This window comes from Lipophrys pholis (genome assembly GCF_963383615.2).
Source record: "Lipophrys pholis genome assembly, chromosome: 1".
NCBI lineage: Eukaryota > Metazoa > Chordata > Actinopteri > Blenniiformes > Blenniidae > Lipophrys > Lipophrys pholis.
Genome location: NC_137635.1, coordinates 41,678,993 through 41,699,015, shown reverse-complemented (window position 1 = coordinate 41,699,015; position 20,023 = coordinate 41,678,993). Strand labels below are relative to the sequence as shown.

Genomic DNA, 20,023 nt, shown 5'->3' with positions numbered 1-20,023 from the left:
GGAAATGTGTCGAGTGCTGCAGTTGATCTTATGAGATTGTTAAAATCAGAGAAGCCAGGACATATGGTTTTGCTCACAGCAACTAATCACATCTTGGTTTAATAACAATAAAATTTTATTTATTCATGAAGTACAATCCGACACACTTCAGCTCTAGCAATCTTAAGTTTCAAATTGCAATCAAGAATATACATTCATTGAGGATGAAGTCTGAACAGAATATTCTTCAGTTCAGTCGAAGCAATTCGTTGTTCTATTGCTGTTCAAACCATTCAAATACACTAACGCAGTCGGCTCCGTCTAGTAATTCAGCGCAACAGCTTCAGGAAAACCTCTGGCCTCTCGGCTGAAAGGACTGTGCCTGAGCCTCGTACATGCTGACGTACGAGCGGAGAAGGTCCTCTATTGCATAAGCCTGAAAAATAAGGAAATGCACGTCCTTGTTAGAAAATGTTTCCTCTTTTCCCGAGGCTTGTTAGCCAGTCTGCTGAAGGTGATTAACCTGTGTTTAAGAAGACAGCCATGCACCCACCTGTGGAGTTTCACAGACGAACTTGTTGCCTTTCACCAGGGTGCTGATGGTCATCTGGAAGGAGTTGCCTTTGCTGCGGTACTTGGAGATGCGGTTGAATGGGTGCATGACCACCAGCTCCTAATGATGTTTTTTTAGTACAGAACAAAGCTTCAATATGATAGAAACCATAATAAATACCAGGCCTGATAGACTTTCTTTCTAATGTTCATGATTTAGCCAAAAATGCGAAGAAACCACGCAACAACACTTAAAGTGGGCAGTGAGAATATGAATCTTAAAGGCTGGTTCCACCTACCTTAGTTTTTGGGTCGATTAAAACGACACCTTTCTTGTTGATGGCAAATAAGAGTGTGCTCGGGTAGCTGGGTTCACTCGTTTGCTGCGGATAAATGAACGAGACAAATCAGTTTACTTAACTAAAGTTGTTTTTGTGGCGGTGACCTCTTGCCGAGCGGTCAACTCACGTTAACTTCAAAGAAGGCACAACCGAATGTTGGCCAACCTGAAATAGCTTTCAAGAAGGCCAATTTGGCCTCGTCCACAGTGATGCCACTCTGCTCTTTGTAAGAGGCGATGATGTGCTGCAAGTCAGAGCGGAATCACAGGAGACAAAGTCAGCGTACATCCTTGAGAGTTAAGTCTCGTTTTATCTGAAATGTATAACTTTCATTAAGCTACGGTCAGTTGGTTTTCTTTTACCTTCTTCCAACTTTCAGGCAACATGAGTTTTATCTGGTCCGCAGGAACCAGGTCCTTCAGCATTTTGGGGATCATGACAAACTGCGACCTGTCTGAGTCCACTTTGACTCTGAACAGGAGCCCACCCAGCTTAATCATGTCTTCTTTGGTGCAGTTGTGGTATCCACGCAGATACTTTGGCATCTCCTACAGGAAGCCAGATGGAGGTTATTTGTTTTGACAAAACTTCTTGATCATGAGCGAAATCCAGCAGAATACAAAGGATGTTGTAAAGGCAGATACCTGTGGGAAGTGGAAAGTGAGATCTGCAACCAAGTCCTTCCCCGGGGTCACATTGAACCAGAGCCTCCTCTTACAGATCAACAGAAACCGCACATTGGCCTGATTGGCTGGGTGAGCAGAGTTTAACTTATTAATACCAAAATGCACCAACGTATTAAAGCAGACATACTCAGCAAAATGCATTACCTTCTCTGACTTTTTTCCCTTTTTTAGGGGCGTCTGTTGTCAGTCTCAGGCTGTCAAAGAGATATTTTTGCTCATCCACACCGACAACCTGAGAAATAAAAAATGTCGTGTAGCGAAGAAGGAAAAATGGTGGATAAGTTAGTAAGTTTGTATGAGGGTGTAAAAAAGAGAGATGTGTGACAGATCATTGTACTACTGTGGGCTGTGCAGAGTCTGCGGCTCATTACACAACCGACATTCTGATGTTTCCCATCTTGTTGCAGAGTTCAGACTCCACCTTGCTAGTAGTTTTCATGTAGAGGCCATATCCATCAGCAGAGTTCAGTTTGAGGTGAGAGGCAATCCTGACACACAGGTCTTTGTTAGTGGTCGTCGATGTCACCTCGAATATCTGCACAGCAACAAGGAGAAGAAATGACAGGAAAACATTGATCCGTGTGGTAAGCGTTGTTTACTCTTTAAAAGCAAATATAGTTGTTAATGATATTCCTGGAGTGAGTCGAGTCTTACTTCATTTGTGTCATTTGGGAAGTGGATTCTGTGGTACATCTTAGTGCTGTTCAGTTGAATGGCGTCCACTTCGACCATATGAGGAGGAAATTTCCTTGGCTCCTTACTAAGGACACAAAACACCCACTGATTTCTCTCACACGATCAACCTTAAAAAAAAAGCCTGTACGCAAATAACTGCGTGCAGGCTTTTGACGTTTTTAGCTCTCAAAGTAAACATATTCCTACTAAAATGTCCCAGTTAAATTTCCACATCAAACTATGAGCAGCCATCAAAAAAAAAAATACAGTTGATATACATTTAAAATCACTGTGATCACTGATGTGGTTATAATCTGAAAGACTAAAACTTATATTACGTATTTTATATACGTATTTTAGATGCAAAACTGCCTTGTTAATTGACACAAGAATGTATTAAATGAAAGGGGTTCTAAATCCTGGTTATACATAAATTGTACTATACAAGTTAAAGGAAGTATGATTCAATGTCTGAAAAATAAGTTGCATCAATTGTATCAAGCAATCATAGGAGCAATAATCTCATCAGATCAGAAATAATACTTTGGTCTGTCACTTAAGTGTACAGCAACTTCAACCTCATTCCAAATTACCTGGAAAAAAAGATCATAGATGTCCATACATAAATCCATATATAAGTTAGCTGTCACACTATAACATTTTAAGATTAGTTAAAAAATAGCATAAGATATTTAAATGTTAAACTAGAATCTGTCAATGTTTTGAAACTCGATTGCTGACTGATGCACTAAAAAGGTCATGTGATCTAAGTTGACATATTCTGTGAAACCCTTGCTCCCGTGTTTTAAAAAAAAAAAAATTATTCTGACCTGGAAATCTCCTGCATCCGCTGCAGACAACCAGCAGACATCGGCTCTCTGGGCCGCGACTCGAGGAAGCGTTGAGCGTGTTTCATCAAATTGTGACTGGGCGGGAACAAGCCTGAACACAACCACATCAGCTGCCACCCACGCTCTAAACTCATCCTAAGAGTGAGGGAAAGAAAGTAAAAGGATACGTTGGCCGCTGACACAATTTTTCTCCCCCCACTGTACAATTGCCCACACTGAGAGAGAACCTGCTGGTGTGGTTGGTCATTTGTCTCATGATCTGGCAGTAGATTTCATCCCGCAGAGCTTCATGCTGAGTTGCTGCACCAAAGATCTGATCCGTTAGCTCCAGAGGGCTGCGAGCATGCTTGATGGGGTAGTCGCCCATGTACTTCAAGATAGGTAGCAGCCCAGGTTAAGGATCCGCACAACATGTGTCACACAACTTTATCACTTCATCTTGTCCAGAGATGAGGCACTTTTTCCTCGAAACTACAGATCAGCATTTAAGAAGTTATTTTATAAGGAGAAGTGATCTAAACGACCTGGCAGTGCCACATATGTATGTTTTCCAAAGGATATCGATGAAGGCATTGGAGGCGAAGGAGCTGAGCTCAGAGTTGTGGACCAGGTTCTTCATGAGGGGCTGTTTGAGAGGTTCCCTGGAAGAGACCCACAGTTTCTCCCTGCTGGACCCTTTGGACCCAGCCTGCCGACCAAATTTACCCTCAGACCTGTGAAACCATAGGAAAAGATCAGTTACAGCTGTTTCTCTCGACATGCTTTTTTATCTCCACAATAATTAAACAAGCCAGCATCCATGTTGCATCTCAAATCTAAATCTTCAGTGGGAATATTTATTACCTGAAGTTCTCAATGGCAAACTCTTTCAAAGACACAGGGACCACTACGGCTTCATCTCCTGCCGCAGGAGTCTTTGTCGCCGATATTTTATTCTGCTTCGGACTGAGCAGTTTCTGAAAGGCCGGAAATAGTTAATCAGTTATACCGGAAGGGCCCACATACAACTGGAAAAACAAATAAACATAAAAACAGCATAGACCTGAGAACTTGCAGGATGTAGAGTACAAAAAAAGTGAATAAATAATTGGCTGTACATGCAACCATCTGATTCTAAATGTCATTTTCATTACATTACTCTTACAGAGGTTATCTTCCATAAGAAATAACATTGTCTTTCGGCTTCTCCCATCATCTCCACCTCACCCTATCCCATATCTCCTCTGCCGTAACACCTAAAACCTCCATGTTTTTCTTCACTACATGACTCTTCAGAAGCTCCACCCTCAACATCTTTTGTCCAACATATCCATACTATCTCATCACTATATCCCCACAACATAAGTCTGTTACCAGCGTGTCATCAGAGGGCCTGCTGAGCGTCGGCAGGAACTGGAGCGCGTCTTTATAGACTGCACCGGTGGCGTTGGTACGCTGGTTGGTTGCTCTGATCCAGTTCTGATCAGGTGAGGACTCTTCACTTTTATCCACCAGCAGGAGATCCCCTCGTTTACAAACCAGCCACATGGGGTCGTCTGTAAATGCAGACAAAGAGGGTTTAGTGTGTGGGTGTCTATAAAGGCGCAGGCGAAGCTGTACACTCTTACCTTGTTTACTGACTTCATTCTGAACCAGCGCGTACGCTGAGCGCTGCCTCAGACCTTCTAGATTTTCCTCTATCAGTGCTGCCATGTCTGCGGCACTCACAGATTTCAGGACGTACTCGCCACTGACTGTGGTCAAACTCATAGACCGGGTGCTGAAATGGCTTTCACTGGACGGATCACAAAAATGATCATTGTTGTTGCGTTTTTATCAAACTGAGACAAACAATCTAAAGCAATGGATGTATACCTGTTCATATTGACATTTTGTACTTCTATGTAGGGAATCTCCAGGAGTGTCCTGTCTCTCCCCTCCATAAAGAAGATGCCGCTCCAGTTCACAGCCACAACAAATCTGTTTTTGGGTAAAGGAGGTCCTGTAGACAAATGTCGAAAAACAATGTTGTGACTCCAAAGTGGGACACTCTCTGTCATTTCTGAAATGGAAACTGATGAGTGAGATTTAAGAAGGGTTGCAGAGGAGGTATCAACCAAGCTGTATTAATGTCACATGATTACTGTGGTTGCTCTTTTGTAATGAAGCATAAAATGAGATTCAGATGCAGAAATAAAGAGATCAACACTTCTGCCGATAGGGGCAGGAATGAATTGTGCGAGCCAATAAGAAAATCTGATGACTGACCTGACATCATTGTAACTTCGTAAAACCTTGAGAAGTTGAGTGGCCATTTCTGTCGGGCGAGGTCGACCAGTTGTCCCTTGACTGTTTCTTTGCTCAGCCTATTGATGTCCGAACTCTGCAAGATCAGGACGTGAGAGTTATTCTGAGGTGCCTCAACTGCGGAGTAAGTAGGTTATTAACAAGTGAGTAATGCCGTAAAATACTTACAGCTTGACACATACGGTATCTTTTTGCTGTCATTTACCTCTAGGAGTGCTGAGCTGATGAGTTGGATCCATCTGGTCATAGATCTTCTCTCAATTAGTGTGGTAGAGATGCACTCCTGAACCACCTTCTGAACATTATCTGTGCTGTGTTCTGAGCCAAACTGGATGAAGTAGTGCATTGCCGCCATTTGGATATATTCATCTTCCTAAGAGACAGTTCCGCAAAATCGATAAGTTGTTATGGACTGCATAGTGATTTGTTTGAAGAAGGAGGGTGTTTATATCTATAGCAGATAAAGAAAATCAGTGAAATGTTTGGTCATTAAACCTCTCAATATGTTTTATTTGGATTTATTTTTGTTACGTAAAACAAAGCAGCGCAACAAAATTCCTCCTAAAAAAAATAAAAATGTCCCGAGCAAAAAAAAGATTATTAAATCCTTTAATATAGAATTTCTATTTAATCAATAATCTTGAAGAGAATGTACAAAAATAATAACAACAACAACAATAACAGTAATAATAAACATTAACAAATCAGCAAAACTCAAAAGGAATGAGGTGCGTGTCTGCATGTACGTGTTTTTGTGTAAAAGCAAAAAAAGAGGCAAACACAGTAAGAAAGAGGAAAATGCTGCATAACAACCACTTAACTATAATAAGACTTTTTGTTAAAAACCAGGGTGGAAAAGCTTGGTCTCCTTTCGGTTAATCTCGCAGTAAAGCCCATCAGCAGGTAACCATTATTTGAATATGGAACAAGCAAAACAAGATTATCCTGATTTGTTTGATTTTCTTTTAAGCCCTTGGAGACAGAAACCAACATTGAACTAAAGAGTAACACCTTTTGAAATGTTGTGGCAAGGTTGTTAGCAAATAGTTTGTTTACATATTCAGCAGGCGTAAAAATGCCCCGTCTCTAAGAACAGCTGTGAAGCAGGGTCATAATTTGCCACCACAAGCAACACTTTTCAATGAAATATAGTCATTTGTTCTCATGTTGGAATAAAAATATGGATTATAAGCACTTTTAGTTTGTTAAGGCTTCACTATCCATGCAGAATCTAAAGCTTTCAATCAAAACTCCAGCATTTCACAACGGATTCAAACCCAATTCAGACCAAAATACAGAACAGGACCTTTTTCATTTTTTGTTGCGACATTGAACAAGACGTTTTGAAAAGCCCACCAAGGATGTGGACGTGTTGTGTCCTCTCACCTTCTCACTGGTATACTCTCCAGACTTGATTCCCTCGATGACCTGATTGTAGATGAGATCTGTGCTGACTGGATCCAGGAGGCAGTTGTGCCAGGGTGTGAACAATTCCTTGCGAATGGACAGCTTCCAGGCTGTGTCCTTCTCCTCCTTCCCTTGCCGTTTCATCTCCTGCTCGCACTGAGACACCGCATCAAACACGTGTTTCCCACTGCTACCGAGCGACCACATCTGGAGAGGAAACAATGTTTGAAAGACCGATGCTGTTTACGGTCTCTTCAGCAGTCAAACCAACATCCAGAAGAATGAGAACTTGAAGGGGGACGTCATCGCTCACCTTGTCCTGGAAGCTGATGTACAAAGAGAACCCGTGGGTGTCCTCGTGGTCAATCCTATCTGCCACAGCTTGGCAGATTTCAGCGGAGGTGGAGGCTGATTCCAGCTTTAGGTTGACCATGCGGCCGTCGATGAGAGCCACAGACACGTCTATGGGCTCCTTGGTTGTGGCAGCCTGTCGTTACAGAGAAATGGTTACAAAACCAGATGTGAAAACAGTCACAGAAAGAAAAAAAAAAAAGATCCTGTTGCTGTTGGCACAAAAACAACCAACTTAAAATGTGACCTCAGGTGATCCTGTGTTTTTTACCTGTAGCTCGATCCAACAAGGAAACTCATGTCTTTCCCCATTGGCAATTATACGAGGCAGGCGCTTCATGCAATATTCCCTGTAACCACGCGGCCCTTTGCGGACAAAACTCTCCAGATACTGTGTAACAGAGGAGGGAAAAAAAAACACCTTAAATATGGCAATATTTGCCCAAATTTGAAATCAGGAGTGGCAGCGCAGTGCGTCAGCGATGAAGAAGTAGTCAGAAAATGCAGCGGTAATTCAGCACAGGCACTGATTGGATGGATGTTTCTGTTACAGGAGGAATGATTTCATCTTCTCAGGTCAAACTTAGAAATGTTTTATTGTTCAGAATCGACTGTTTGGTTTTACAGGTTATTACAGTTCGGCGAGGTGTTATTAATTGTTTCTATATCGCAAAATTTATCAACAAATGGTAGAGACTGAATAGAGAATACTTGTATGTTCAAGCTGTTTTTATTTATATACTGTATAGATATAGCGAACTAACTGTTTCAAACTCCATCTCAACCTGCGATATTTTGACAATTTGAAAAGTTATGAAGGACTTTAGGCTTCCTGTTAACTGACCTTAATGAAGAGGTCAGTTGGAGGGAAGATCCCGAGGCAGACAGAGAGAAGCGTCCAGCCCAGCATTCGGCTCTTAGTGTTCTGGTTTTTTACCAGCTGCTTGCAGATCTGACAGTAAATCTCATCCCTGTGCAGGCAGAGAGACATCCAAGCAAAAAAAAGAAAACAACAGAACAGTAAAGACATAGATCTCGAGTGCATGCAAGAAAAATTTCTTATTGTTAGTTCTTCCATTGTGACATAAGACCATAACATTGTTACCGTATGTCTGGCCTCGACAGACCGAATCCAATAATAATGTGGAGTTTTTCCAAGGGTGTAAGTGGACGATCCAGAGTTGGACCCTCTCCGATCATAATGTCCTCGTCCTCTGTCAGGTTCTCTGGCTGATTAAGATGACGAGGATTAAAAAAATTGAACAGTGATTCAATAGAAAAGCAATGACGTTATGATGAACACTGTAGAAACCTCTTCAGGAATAGCTGAGCCTTTTCTGTTTCCACCTCCAAGCTTTTTCTTGTTCCTCCGCAGTATTTTCTGTACAGAATACATAGCGTCGTTACCGGTTTAGCTTTGAGTGTTTATGTACATCACCAGAGGGTGAGATGCTTTGAACGGCTTACCTGGTCCAGCCCCACCAGTGTGCTCAGCCTCCTGTCCTGCTGAGCAGGTGAGTGATGAGAGAAGCCCGATGCTACAGAACCCAAACCAAACTGTTCTGGTATGTCCCCCATGAAACGCAGAATTATCCACGAGACAGTCAAACAAGCCTGCAGAAGTGGGATGAGAAACCTCAGTGCAAAATTGACATGCCTGCTGTTCACCGGATTAAAAAAAGCCTTCTGTCCCCTCACCTTTTCATCACCTTCATCGTCGTGCGGCAGAAGGGGCTTCTTGAGTCTTTGCCTGACCAGTGTGTGGGTGGCATTGTTCTGGAAGTAACGGCGGCTGAAGTTGTAGAAAGAAAACGGGTCGTTGTCATCATCAAAGTTGTCGTCCTCCTCCTGGGAAGTGGGTGGTGTTGGTGGGTTTATAGCTGGATTGATGACTATCACTTTGGGGGTTATCTCAACCGATTCTTTGGAATCCTCAGTCTTCTTCAGAACAAAGCAGAATTTTAAATGAGATGGTACATGACTATATTGACAAATGCAAGTTATGTTGGCAGAATTTTCAGCTGACCTCAAATTCTGAAGTTTTCTGCCTGGAGGTGTTCAGACTGAGTCTCTTGACACTTTCTGCCGCCTCAGCAATAACTTCTTCAAGTCGCTGATGAAGCTCCAAGGCCATCGGGTCATGGCTGTCTCTCTCCAGGTGTAAAGCCTCCCTTTTTTGCTTGCATTCCTTCCTTGCCAAGTAGCCTCGTACCTACATACAATTACAGGATCAGTTAAACTTCTAATACATTTAAACACATTGGGGTTTTTTTTTAGTTGTTGTTTCTTCATGAAGTTTGCAGCAGGTCATGTATATATAGAGAAACGAAATGATGTTGCGTACACTGGCAGAATAAGAGGAACAGCCTAACAAGTGAAAGACAATGTCAAATAAAAACATGCAGAGAAAACACACAACTCATCTGTGAAATCTTTCTGAACAATATTAAATCAGAGAATATGAAGACGCAAGTCATACCATCTATTTTCTGTTCTGGACAGAGCAAAAACTATAAAAAAAAAAATTGAACTGGAGAACTTGCCTGAGCCTGGATGGTGACTGCAGCTGCTCGCTGTCTCTTCAACTGCAACTGGAGCCACCGACTACGGATCCGTGACACCAGGCGCTCATAACCACAGCGTATCTTGTTGGAAGCGAAGTGTATGAAAGTAGACAAGATCACGAACAAGAGATTAGCCTCTTAGAAACAATGATGTGGGAACAATAAGTTTGCTGCTAGTTTTCGAAAAGCTCGTAAAGCATCAAACCTTTCTCAGCTCTTTGTTTGCAACGTAAGCTCTCCAGCTCCTCTGCAGCACCACGACCGCTGCCCGCTTCCTCAGAAAAGACTTTCTAAAAAAAAAAAAAAAAAAACATTTGAGGAATCAAGTAAAGATACGTAAAACAAAAGGAATTTTGCCATCCGTGAGCAATCCAATTAGTTTTATTCATGACGCATGACTTTCTATTTCAAGATGCTGCTGATATGTTAACGTATTGTGTTGCTCCGTCACCAAACTCCGCGCTGAAAGGATTCATGGATCTGCCAGATGAAATCAAATGGGGAAAACAACAGTGTGACGGGGGAATTAGTCTAATTGAAACTTTAGGAGGCCTTCAGTAAAAAGGGACTGCACTAAGACATTCATTCCATTCAGAGACATCATCATAGTGCAAGATCACACACGCCATTGTTGCTCAGAGCTGGGCGATTACCAAAATGGGTTGGTCTGTGATAAGTCATCTACTATGCAGCTCTGATTTGGCATCTTTCACCTGCTTAAGCTGCAAAGGGACGGCCTACGTACATTGTTGCCTATTCAAAGACCTAGATCAATTTAAATCAGCTCTAAAGTCTGGCATCTCAATAGATTAATAAAATTAATGTCTTCAAAATGAGGGTAAATTTATTGTGCTGAAGTTAAATCATGTTTCTTTGGAGTGTTCATTAACAAATGTTCAAACTGAGGACTTATTGCTACTTAATCTACGCCTGTAAATACATGAGACAGTGGTGTGGTTCTAGCAAGTGGACAGAGTGGAAATAATGAGATGATAACTAACACTCTCATCAAATCTCAGTTCAGGATGTTTTTCACTCCTTTTAATGAGCACACCTGTTGTTGTGACCTCGCATGACTCTCTGGACCACCAGAGCTTTCCTGTTGAGTTCATGTTCCCTCAGGTTTTCCAGAATGGCATCATGGGCATCCTGAAATACAAAAAGAAAAGAAAGATCTTCTCAAAGCACAGTCCAAATTATTCAAGATGACTGGAACGAAGAGAAAGAAAAGAAAAAACCCACAACAGTTCAGAGGTTCAGTTGTGTGACAGTGTTCATTTGTGCTTGTCAATCTGATTGGCTGGTAACGTGCAGTGAATCATTGCATCTTTCTTTATGAATAAAAGCTGTTCAACAACATAGTGAGGGTGAAGTTTTCTGCACCTTCAGGAAAATCTTGGTCTTGCCTATTTTCCACTCATCCTTCTTTCGAATGGCAGTTCTGCAGATGGCTTCACAACAGGCCGCAGGTGCAACCTGGGGAGAGAGTAAAACTCTATAAAGGCTCAGGATCAGCTGAGGAAAATTCCACAGGGAGAATTACAATAGAAGGGTTGAGGTCAATTCATTTAGCTTTAGTGATACAATTTGTAGCTTGAATTTATATAAAACAGTTAGTGATTTACAGGACTGAACTAAATTATGACTTAACAGTTTTGGGGTCAAAGTCGCTCGTCTTGAGGAGCACTCTGTAGCGTTTGAGAAACTCTGCGAAGGTGTGTCGAATGGGATAGCCAAGCTTTCGGATACGGATGGTGTCCATCATGCCGGAGTATCTCAGCTGACGATTACACAGCTCTCTGTCAAACACCTGCAGGAGAAAATGTTGAAGCGGTTTTGAATGTTTTACCTGCATTCTTACATCACATTTGCCACCATCCTTTTATTATGTTAATAACTAACTGTGTATTGGTTAATATTCTGGAGCAACGTCATCAGGGCAATAGGGACAAAAACAAATAAAGCATATAATCCAATAACAGTAATATAATGGATAAATGATACCAGTTCAGGATAACTATTTGATCTCTAGATTAAAAGGACCATAAAAGCTTGCCTAGGGAAAATCCACCACAGCATGTTATGTTAGTAGGTTACAAGTTAAAGAACATTTCCTCAATTAGTTTTATAGCACTCATCAGGAAGAAGTGTCCACCTTCAAACTAATCTAATTTCATCTGCTCGTCACAGCTCTTTGCAAATCAAAGTAAATATGTCTACTCCAGATGAGTTGTTCAATCACCTTAGGCTGCTTGTCATTGTTGGGTTTGAAGCAGCGGATGAAGAAAGGATGGCAGGCAGACAAAGTCCTCATGAGGGAGTCCAGAGAGTGACGGAACTGGCCGCTCAGTGTCGGTACTTGTTTAGGCCTGTCAGCCTGCGACTGCAACAATAACAAAGAAGTGTCATTATTAATGCATGTTCACAGTATCGCACTGCAGTATACACGTCTGTCGCAATCACTGGGATGAGGGATGAGGAATCCTCTTGTTTGTGTGCAGCTGCTTCATTCAGGTTTCAAGGAGCCGAAGCCGATCCCCGGCAACACAAAGCAAAATGTATTTCACTTTGAAACTCAATGATGGAGACGATTATTGCACATTGCAGCTTGCCGACGTTATATTCTCGTACCCGTAAAGAGCTGCAGGGCGTCATGGTGACCTTCCTGTTGTTGGTAGTCTTCGCTGCATTTGCAGAAAGCTCGGTCTCAAAGATTTGACAGAGCAGCTTATTGGTGGACGTGTTCATCATCTTAATGATGTCCGAACTCACAGCATCTCGATTCTTTTCCAAGAACCCTTCAGTGACAAAAACACAACGTGTCAAAACGCTTCGTGTCATGGTTGAAATCAGCTGCAGGTTGTTGGTACCATTGGAGTCGTAGTGAACAGCTCCGGTGAAGTGGCGTATCCCAAAGTCAGTATCATAGTTACTCCTGGATGCAAGGTAGGACTTGTTTTTTCTGTGTTGCCCGTTCATCTTGTTCAGCATGGTGATGTCTGAGCCCTGCGAGAGGAAGTTTAAAATCACACAAGAATATATTTATCACATCAAGGTTTGTAGACGATGATAAAGCACCACAGTGGAGCCTCACCTTTGGAAAAAGGCTCTCCTCGTCGATCAGAGACAGCACGTTGCAGGGCTTCCCAGCGAGAAGGTCCAGGATGTCCTGATTGTCACTGAATCTGATGTTATTCCACACGATGTCCTCTTTCAGGTACTCCTTTTGCTCAAGCTTGAAGATGTGTCCCACAAAGAACTGCTGCAGCTTCTCGTTAGCAAAATTAATGCAAAGCTGCTCAAAACTGCAAAGGCGAGGAGAGAAATGGACGATTCACAACAAAGACGACGGACGGATATTTTCATGGGGACGTGTTGACAAATCTCCTGACCTGTTCGTTTTGAAGTTCTCAAAGCCGAAGATGTCGAGCAGTCCGATGGACAGGTAGGAGGATTTTGAGTTGTTTGTCAGTGTCTTGTAGATAACACTGTTTATTTTCCCAACAATCCATATGAACAGTCGGTTGTAGATTGCCTGAGAAAACATTTTTTTCATTCAGTGATTGTTTTAACTGTCTCAGCTGATACAGAGTAGAATTATACGTACATACAGTACATATAGTACAGACATACACACACATACATACACTCAGAATAATGCCACAAAGAAACCAAAAAAACATATTTACATATATTGTACTTTAATGTGTGGCAAGACATTTTAGATCCAATTGATTTTGTAACCATGAGCAATGTAATGTCAGTGTAACTGAGGATCAGATAGGTGAACAATTCGACAGAACAAATAGACCGCCATTCTCCATATCAAAAGATTGAGGAACATCTCCCGCCTTTATATGACTTGATTGTTTATACCCACCACTAATAAGCTGTTATTTATTGACTTCTGGGCCCTGAGCCAACAAGGAAACAAACAATTGCTTTGATTTAACGTCACCGGCTCGACCTCATTACCTTGACAAAGGCGTCTCTGCAGTCTGCTGCCTGCTTAGAGCTGAGTGGCTTGGTCACACTCTCTCTGTTGGTCTTGAAGGAACGATGGGTCAAACTGCTCGCCAGTAATGATGCCTGCACCTGTAGAAAGCAGACAAACACGTAGTTAATCAGCGACATAGAAGACTTTGTCTTATCTGCTGGTTGAGAAGGGAACCCACCTGCAGAAGAGATGCTGCGATACTGAAATGTTGTGATTTGGTGACATCACTGGTCTCCAAGTTGTTTTGAGTGTTGGCTGATGGAAAAAAACAAAACAGTAAAAACAAAACAAATCAATATAACACACTAAAAGAGCCATCCAAGATGTAATATTACTGTTATAAATGTGTCTGTACATGCGTCACTTATAATATATTTCAATCTTTTACACAGTCAGCTCCAAAATGAAATGCAGTGTACTCATCAAGACACATTCAGACACAAACGCCACATAAAATTATGAATAACACTAACAGGTGATATTTTAGTAAGTAAATGTTGCTTGTTGTAAAACTTCTACTATTACATTAGATTTTTTAAACTGTACTTAATCTTTAATTGTGTCACTTTTTGAACTCTCTATTTTCCTGTTATTAATGAAATATAGAGAATACAGTTGATGAATTGTGAAACAAACCAGCTGTTAAATATTAAAAAGGTTTAGCTGGCATCTGAAGTTTTAAATCTTAAAAATGACCAAAATCACAGCGCTTTATTGAACTCTCAATGTATCGAATAATGTTTTTTTTTTTTAAATTGTTGAAAATTCATGGTTGCGTAAAGTAGCTGTCGTTTGCAGACAAATGGACAAATGGATTAAGTCAGAAATAGTTGACCTTTTAAGCCCTGAAGCTACATACATGTGATTCTCCTTTGTGATGACGCCGCAAAGATACAGTTAAAAACAAAACGAAAAAACAAAACCCTGAAGTTACTGAAGTGCATTTTAAGTAATACATCTGGGAAGTGAATCATGAGATCCATCCAAGCGGACACAACCTGCTGAGGGAGTCGAGGTCATACGGCATCTGAAGGAGACATTTTCAAAAACTGTGTAGTATCAGCTGTCTTTTATGCAGTAGTCTGCTGGCGCTTTTTCAGGTCAACACAGGGACAGAAGCAGGCTGATCAGACTGGTCAGGGAGGCCAGCTCTGAGCTGGGACCCCCCTGGAGACCACCGAGGAGGTGGGTAAGAAGAGGAGTTTTTAGCCAAGCTGAAATCCCTTAGCTCCTCCATCTCTCTGTTTGAAGCCGAAGCAGCTCCTCCAGTGGCAGAACGCTGCAGCCTCCATACAAGAAGGAGCTCTAATGCAGTGCTTAGAGTTTGTCTGATTCTTTATTCTTTATATAAATACTGGTGTGTGTCGTTCCCTGTCAAACTCCTGATATATTCATTGCATTCATTCTAATTTAAATATCTGGTCATTTACCCAGTCAAAAAGTCCCTCCCTGACTGGTCTTTATAACCCAATTAACACATGAGTGAATGTCCCTCGCCTTCCCAAACACAATTATATAAAGCGTAAAGAAGCATAAAGAAACACAAAGAAATGCTTACCTTCAAAATAGACATTTCCCAAGTGCAGAATGGCTGCCAGCAGCTTGAGGATTTCCTGACTCTGGTTTTCTGAGAATGTCAGGACTTTCAAAGCAGACCGAATATGGTTAAAGTCTTTGGCATCGTCCCTGCTTTCACACATGATGCAGTCTCCCTGAAAGACACAACAGGCATTCAGCGCAAGGTGGACAACGTGTGAGTTGTTTTGGTTAACGTGCCAAAATGACTCGCGGAGAGGAATTTTACCTTTGACAAGAAATTGTACTCCTCTGCATTTCCGAGGCTCAGAGCTTTCCTCTCCTCTGTGGTGATTCCTGCCAGCATGCAGTAAAATATGTGGTAGTTTCTCTCCTCCACAGCCTGGGGTTGTGCAGAAGGGGAAAAAAAAAAGACTGTTAATACTACAACAACAAAAACTGAAGAAGGTGAAGGCTTGTCTGACAAGCGGGTGTAACTAAACACAAGTGATTTCTGTATTTTTACTCATCAGTACCAGTAATGATTCGACTGGCAAAACCACTTTCAAACAAACAGTGGACTTATTTAAAGGGTTTTGTGTTTGCATATGTTTACTGTTTACATGACGCAGTAATAAGAACCAGTTTTGTTTGGATGGAGCTGGTACCTGATGGCAGACACGAGATTTCTCCAGAAGATACTGCTCGATGCGAGCGCCCTTAATCACCCCGTGCTCGTTAAAGAAGATCTCCAGATATTTTCCAAAGCGACTGGAGTTGTCATTGCGGACCGTTTTAGCATTTCCAAAAGCTGTAGGAGGCAGCAATGACAGTCAGTTGCTTGTCTGGTACAAAAAAAAAACCTGGATTTCATGGAGTGTGACTGAAGCGTTATGTGATGGCGGTGCAGCTCCACGGCGTGCCGATGTGTTGCTACCTTCAAGGATTGGGTTGGACTCCAGGATTTGCTTTTCAATCTGCTGTACAGAAAGCTCGCCGCTGATTGCTGCCAAGTACTGCAGGATTAGTTTGGTGCTTTCTGTCTTCCCTGCTCCAGACTCCCCACTGACACAGAGAGACATACGCAGCCAATGAGCTCCTGACGAGCGCCGCAAAAACTCTGCATGCAAACTGGTCGACACGTTCTTCAGATCTGACCTGATGATGCAGCACTGGTTTTTCAAATGTCGTTTCATGTTAAAGTAGCAGGACTCGGCGATGGCAAAGATGTGCGGCGGGAGTTCACCGAGCTTTCGACCGTGGTATAATCTCACCTGAGGAACAAAATGCATCAAGTCATCACTGTGGTACTTTCTCAAAGTATTGACTTTGATTCCAGCACCATAGTCCGAGGGGTAACAATCGAAATCTGACACAACGAGCTTGACGCACTCTTTTTTTTTTTTGTTCTGCTTTGAGCCTCACCTGCTCGCTGGAGTATATTGGAATATCCTGGTATGGATTCACTGCCACAAGCACCAAGCCCGTGTAGGTCTGCCGCAAATCGGAAAACTTTGCATCAGAAATACATTTAAAGTCCAGACAATGTCCACATCATGTCATTTTATATGGAGCGATATCTGACCCCCCGACATTGTGATGCTGAAAGCTGCGAAACTTAAACCAAATACACGATTTCAATGAACCAATGAATCCAAGAAGCTGTAAGATTTTGGTTGTACAAAGGCTTAGAAGCACAAAAGCAAACTGAAATAACTTTTACAATATTGAGGGAATAAATGAAATTAATGAGGTCTTTAAACACGAGTAATTGATGACAAGACAAGAAGAAGGCTGGTGAATGGTTATTTTTGTGAATGTCCAATCCAATCCAATCCAATGTATTTATAAAGCACTATTAAAAACAACTCAGTTGACCAAAGTGCTGTACAACAATATAAAAATACAATTATAAATACAACAATACAGTGGCAGCACAGAATACACTTATAGCAGTAAATGTCAGAACGAACGGCACTGCATGGTTTACTGAGCAAATAAAAGAAATAAAGACGTCATCAATTTGAATCATTATTGTGGTTACAGATTTTTATACTGCTATTAGTTGTTACCTTATGAAAAAGAGAGAATATGTTAGTTTGATTGAAGGCCATTTTATTGGGACTTTAACCTTGAACTGTTATTCACTATAGTTAGTGATTTATTCTAAAAGTAGGTGACAATTTAGACAACCTCTACATTTGATTGTTTCAAAGCAACCAGCCTCAAACATGAATTCAGTGATTCTAAACTGCACTAATTCAAAACTCACCTGAAAACTGCTAAATCGGCATAAGTAACATACAAAACCTTCTCGCAATCACATATTTCCTTGATTGTGTGCGTGTGCGTGCCTCTATAGCTCACATAAATCTGTCCCTGTCTGTATCGGAGCAGCAGGTTTCTGAGAAGTCCGGCTTCATTCATGTCCCCCAGCTTGATCATATCGTCCACCCCCTCCACTGAGGTTGGATGCATGACCCTGAGCGAGGCTTCCAGCTCCAGGGACAGACGGTGCTCCTGACCGAGGCCAAAACAGGAAATATATTTGAAATGCCACGAACATGTGGAGCGGTTCTCCAGTCCCTTGATTTGTACACCACAAATTTGTGAATAGTTTTTCACCTTTTTCTCATCGTCCACCAGTAGGCGCTGACCCGACTGCGTCTCTTTGACCTTGGCTCCGATGGGGATCCCGATGTCCGAGTCCAGCCACACCCAATCCCCCTTATTAAACCAACAAGAAAAGGTAAACATACTTAATAAATCGTTGAACATATTCATGTGTTTTTATCATCTCAGCATCTCCAAGTTTAGATTGGATCACTTTATTTTTCGCCACATTTCCTTGAAAGACGCACTACAGGGAAATCTGAATAACAAAATTATCACTCATGACTGTTAGCGCGGAGGGATTGTTTTTTGAAACATTTTTTTTATCAGCCTTACCTTGCTCAACATCGCCATACTTCTTTGTTATTTTCTAAAGAAAGAAAGAACGACGTAACATGAGACGGATACAATTTCCGGACAGTAAATTAAATCCATTAGACATGAAACGCTTGCTGTAATACTCATTTCCACTGCATGAGATTAACACGGGTAATGAAAGAAAGCTGTTGCGATAACATTCAAAAAAAATAAAAATCTAATTAAATACCTGTTAATTAGTTTCTCTGTGATCTTCATTGCAAACCGTCCCGTCTCCTCACTGAACGCGTCAGTCTGAGCTCACCTGTGACGGACAGATATCTTATGGCACTTCGACTTTGACCCGGCTGTGACACAGAGGAAGAGGAAGAGAAGCTGGCGACTCACACGAAGGTGAAAATCCATCTTGTGAGTGAGACGGGCTGAACACCTTTCCATTTGCCTTGGCCTCCGACCAAAACAAAGATCTCATCTTATCTCTCACTCCAGTTTGAGTGTAACTAGTTTTGTTTTCTATGGTTTTATGTCTTTATTTACTTTTCTCACGCAATTGTCCGAGCCTCACTGAAATGGGCCTCGTGCTCAGTTTTGTCTCGTTGGCGACATTGATCTGACGGTTTGAAGAGATCGTACCACTATTTGGAGCCACAGTAGCTGATAAACACATTACGATAAACTACGGTTCAACATGAGCTTTTGCGGGGTCAGCCTGTGTCTTGTAATACATTTATGTGCGGCCTTTGGACTGTGCATGTGAACAGCTGAGAATCTCCCCAAACTCTAAACATAATAAAGATAAAACTATGAGACAAACTCCTTGTATTTTTGACCTGCAGGAAGAGGGAAGTACATGATGGTGCTTTCGGGGTTGTCGTCCATCGCAGGAGATCCGTGGTGAAATGCCAGCTTCACTCCAGCAGGGAGGTGGCGTGCATGCGGCGGCCTTGGCCGAGATGGGAGTCACTGCTGATTACTCGGTGGCGTCAGTGTGCTTAAGCTCTGATAAGGAGCAAGGCAGTCCGAGTGAGAAGGAAAACCCCTCGTAAACAACACTTCCTTGTTGTTCTACAAGCAGTTAAACTCTGCCAACGTTTTCTTCTGACTGACTTGACAACCCGCAGTGATGGCATCTTAAAATAATCCAGGACATAAAAGTTACCGGATAACTTTATACGAGACATCCAAAAGCCCCGTTTGCTATTTTTACGCTTTTAGGACCTGAATTTGTAATTACACTGTATGACACCATACGACAAACTGTAATAGATTTTCACGTCATAACACCAGTATGCGATACAATACTTTGAACTAAATACGTAATAATGTTTTTCATACAATTGGTAACAGATTGATTGATTGATTGAACACTTATTTCATGACTTTATTTGTTAACTTCTGCATTTCTTCATGTCTCTCCCTAAGATTGATTTAAAACTTGATTATGTAATTATGTTGAACAGAGAAAACGATAATTGTGAAATAGAAAATAGTGACAATAACACCATTTATCATTTTTCTGAGCCTAATACTCCTAGCTTGGGTACTTATACTTGGTATATTTATTTATTGAGACATACAAACAAGTAATAATTATATGCATTTCCACATTTTCAAAAAGGAGTATGAGGAACTTATTTGACCCTACCAGTTAATACAATAGTGCTCAGTAATGGATTGACGGTAATCCAGTGACAAATATTTTAGAGAAAGAAATATCAAAATGTATTTTACTTTGGTCAATTTAATGCTCATTAGTATATTTTATTTCATACAAGCAGGACAAACTGAAGAGTACAGGAATATATGCAAATGTACAGACTCAGATGTTTTTTGATTCAGGTAGAGCTGATGTAGTTTTGACCAAATTAAGTTACACATATGCTCATGG

General features: G+C 41.5%; 1 protein-coding gene across 1 annotated transcript; it reads right to left on the bottom strand.

Annotated features, from left to right (window-relative positions):
- Positions 1-71: 71 nt before the first annotated feature.
- LOC308112433 (unconventional myosin-VIIa-like) lies at positions 72-18,165 on the bottom strand (the record flags this gene model as incomplete). The annotated part of the gene is made up of 47 exons (XM_080467950.1): positions 72-415; positions 533-652; positions 831-914; positions 1,000-1,116; positions 1,235-1,420; positions 1,517-1,623; positions 1,703-1,790; positions 1,980-2,093; positions 2,213-2,318; positions 3,064-3,219; positions 3,312-3,465; positions 3,646-3,797; positions 3,928-4,040; positions 4,438-4,619; positions 4,692-4,858; positions 4,939-5,065; positions 5,332-5,446; positions 5,576-5,743; positions 6,757-6,984; positions 7,091-7,264; positions 7,400-7,519; positions 7,973-8,099; positions 8,234-8,358; positions 8,441-8,509; positions 8,596-8,742; positions 8,827-9,069; positions 9,672-9,773; positions 9,898-9,982; positions 10,747-10,841; positions 11,076-11,168; positions 11,344-11,502; positions 11,935-12,075; positions 12,324-12,490; positions 12,563-12,698; positions 12,787-12,997; positions 13,085-13,227; positions 13,668-13,787; positions 13,868-13,944; positions 15,248-15,401; positions 15,494-15,607; positions 15,873-16,015; positions 16,142-16,269; positions 16,363-16,478; positions 16,630-16,698; positions 17,572-17,724; positions 17,830-17,931; positions 18,154-18,165. 47 exons carry the CDS (start codon positions 18,163-18,165, stop codon positions 323-325), a joined length of 6,102 nt encoding a protein of 2,033 aa, XP_080324076.1. The 3' UTR covers positions 72-322.
- Between the last annotated feature and the right edge of the window lie 1,858 nt (positions 18,166-20,023).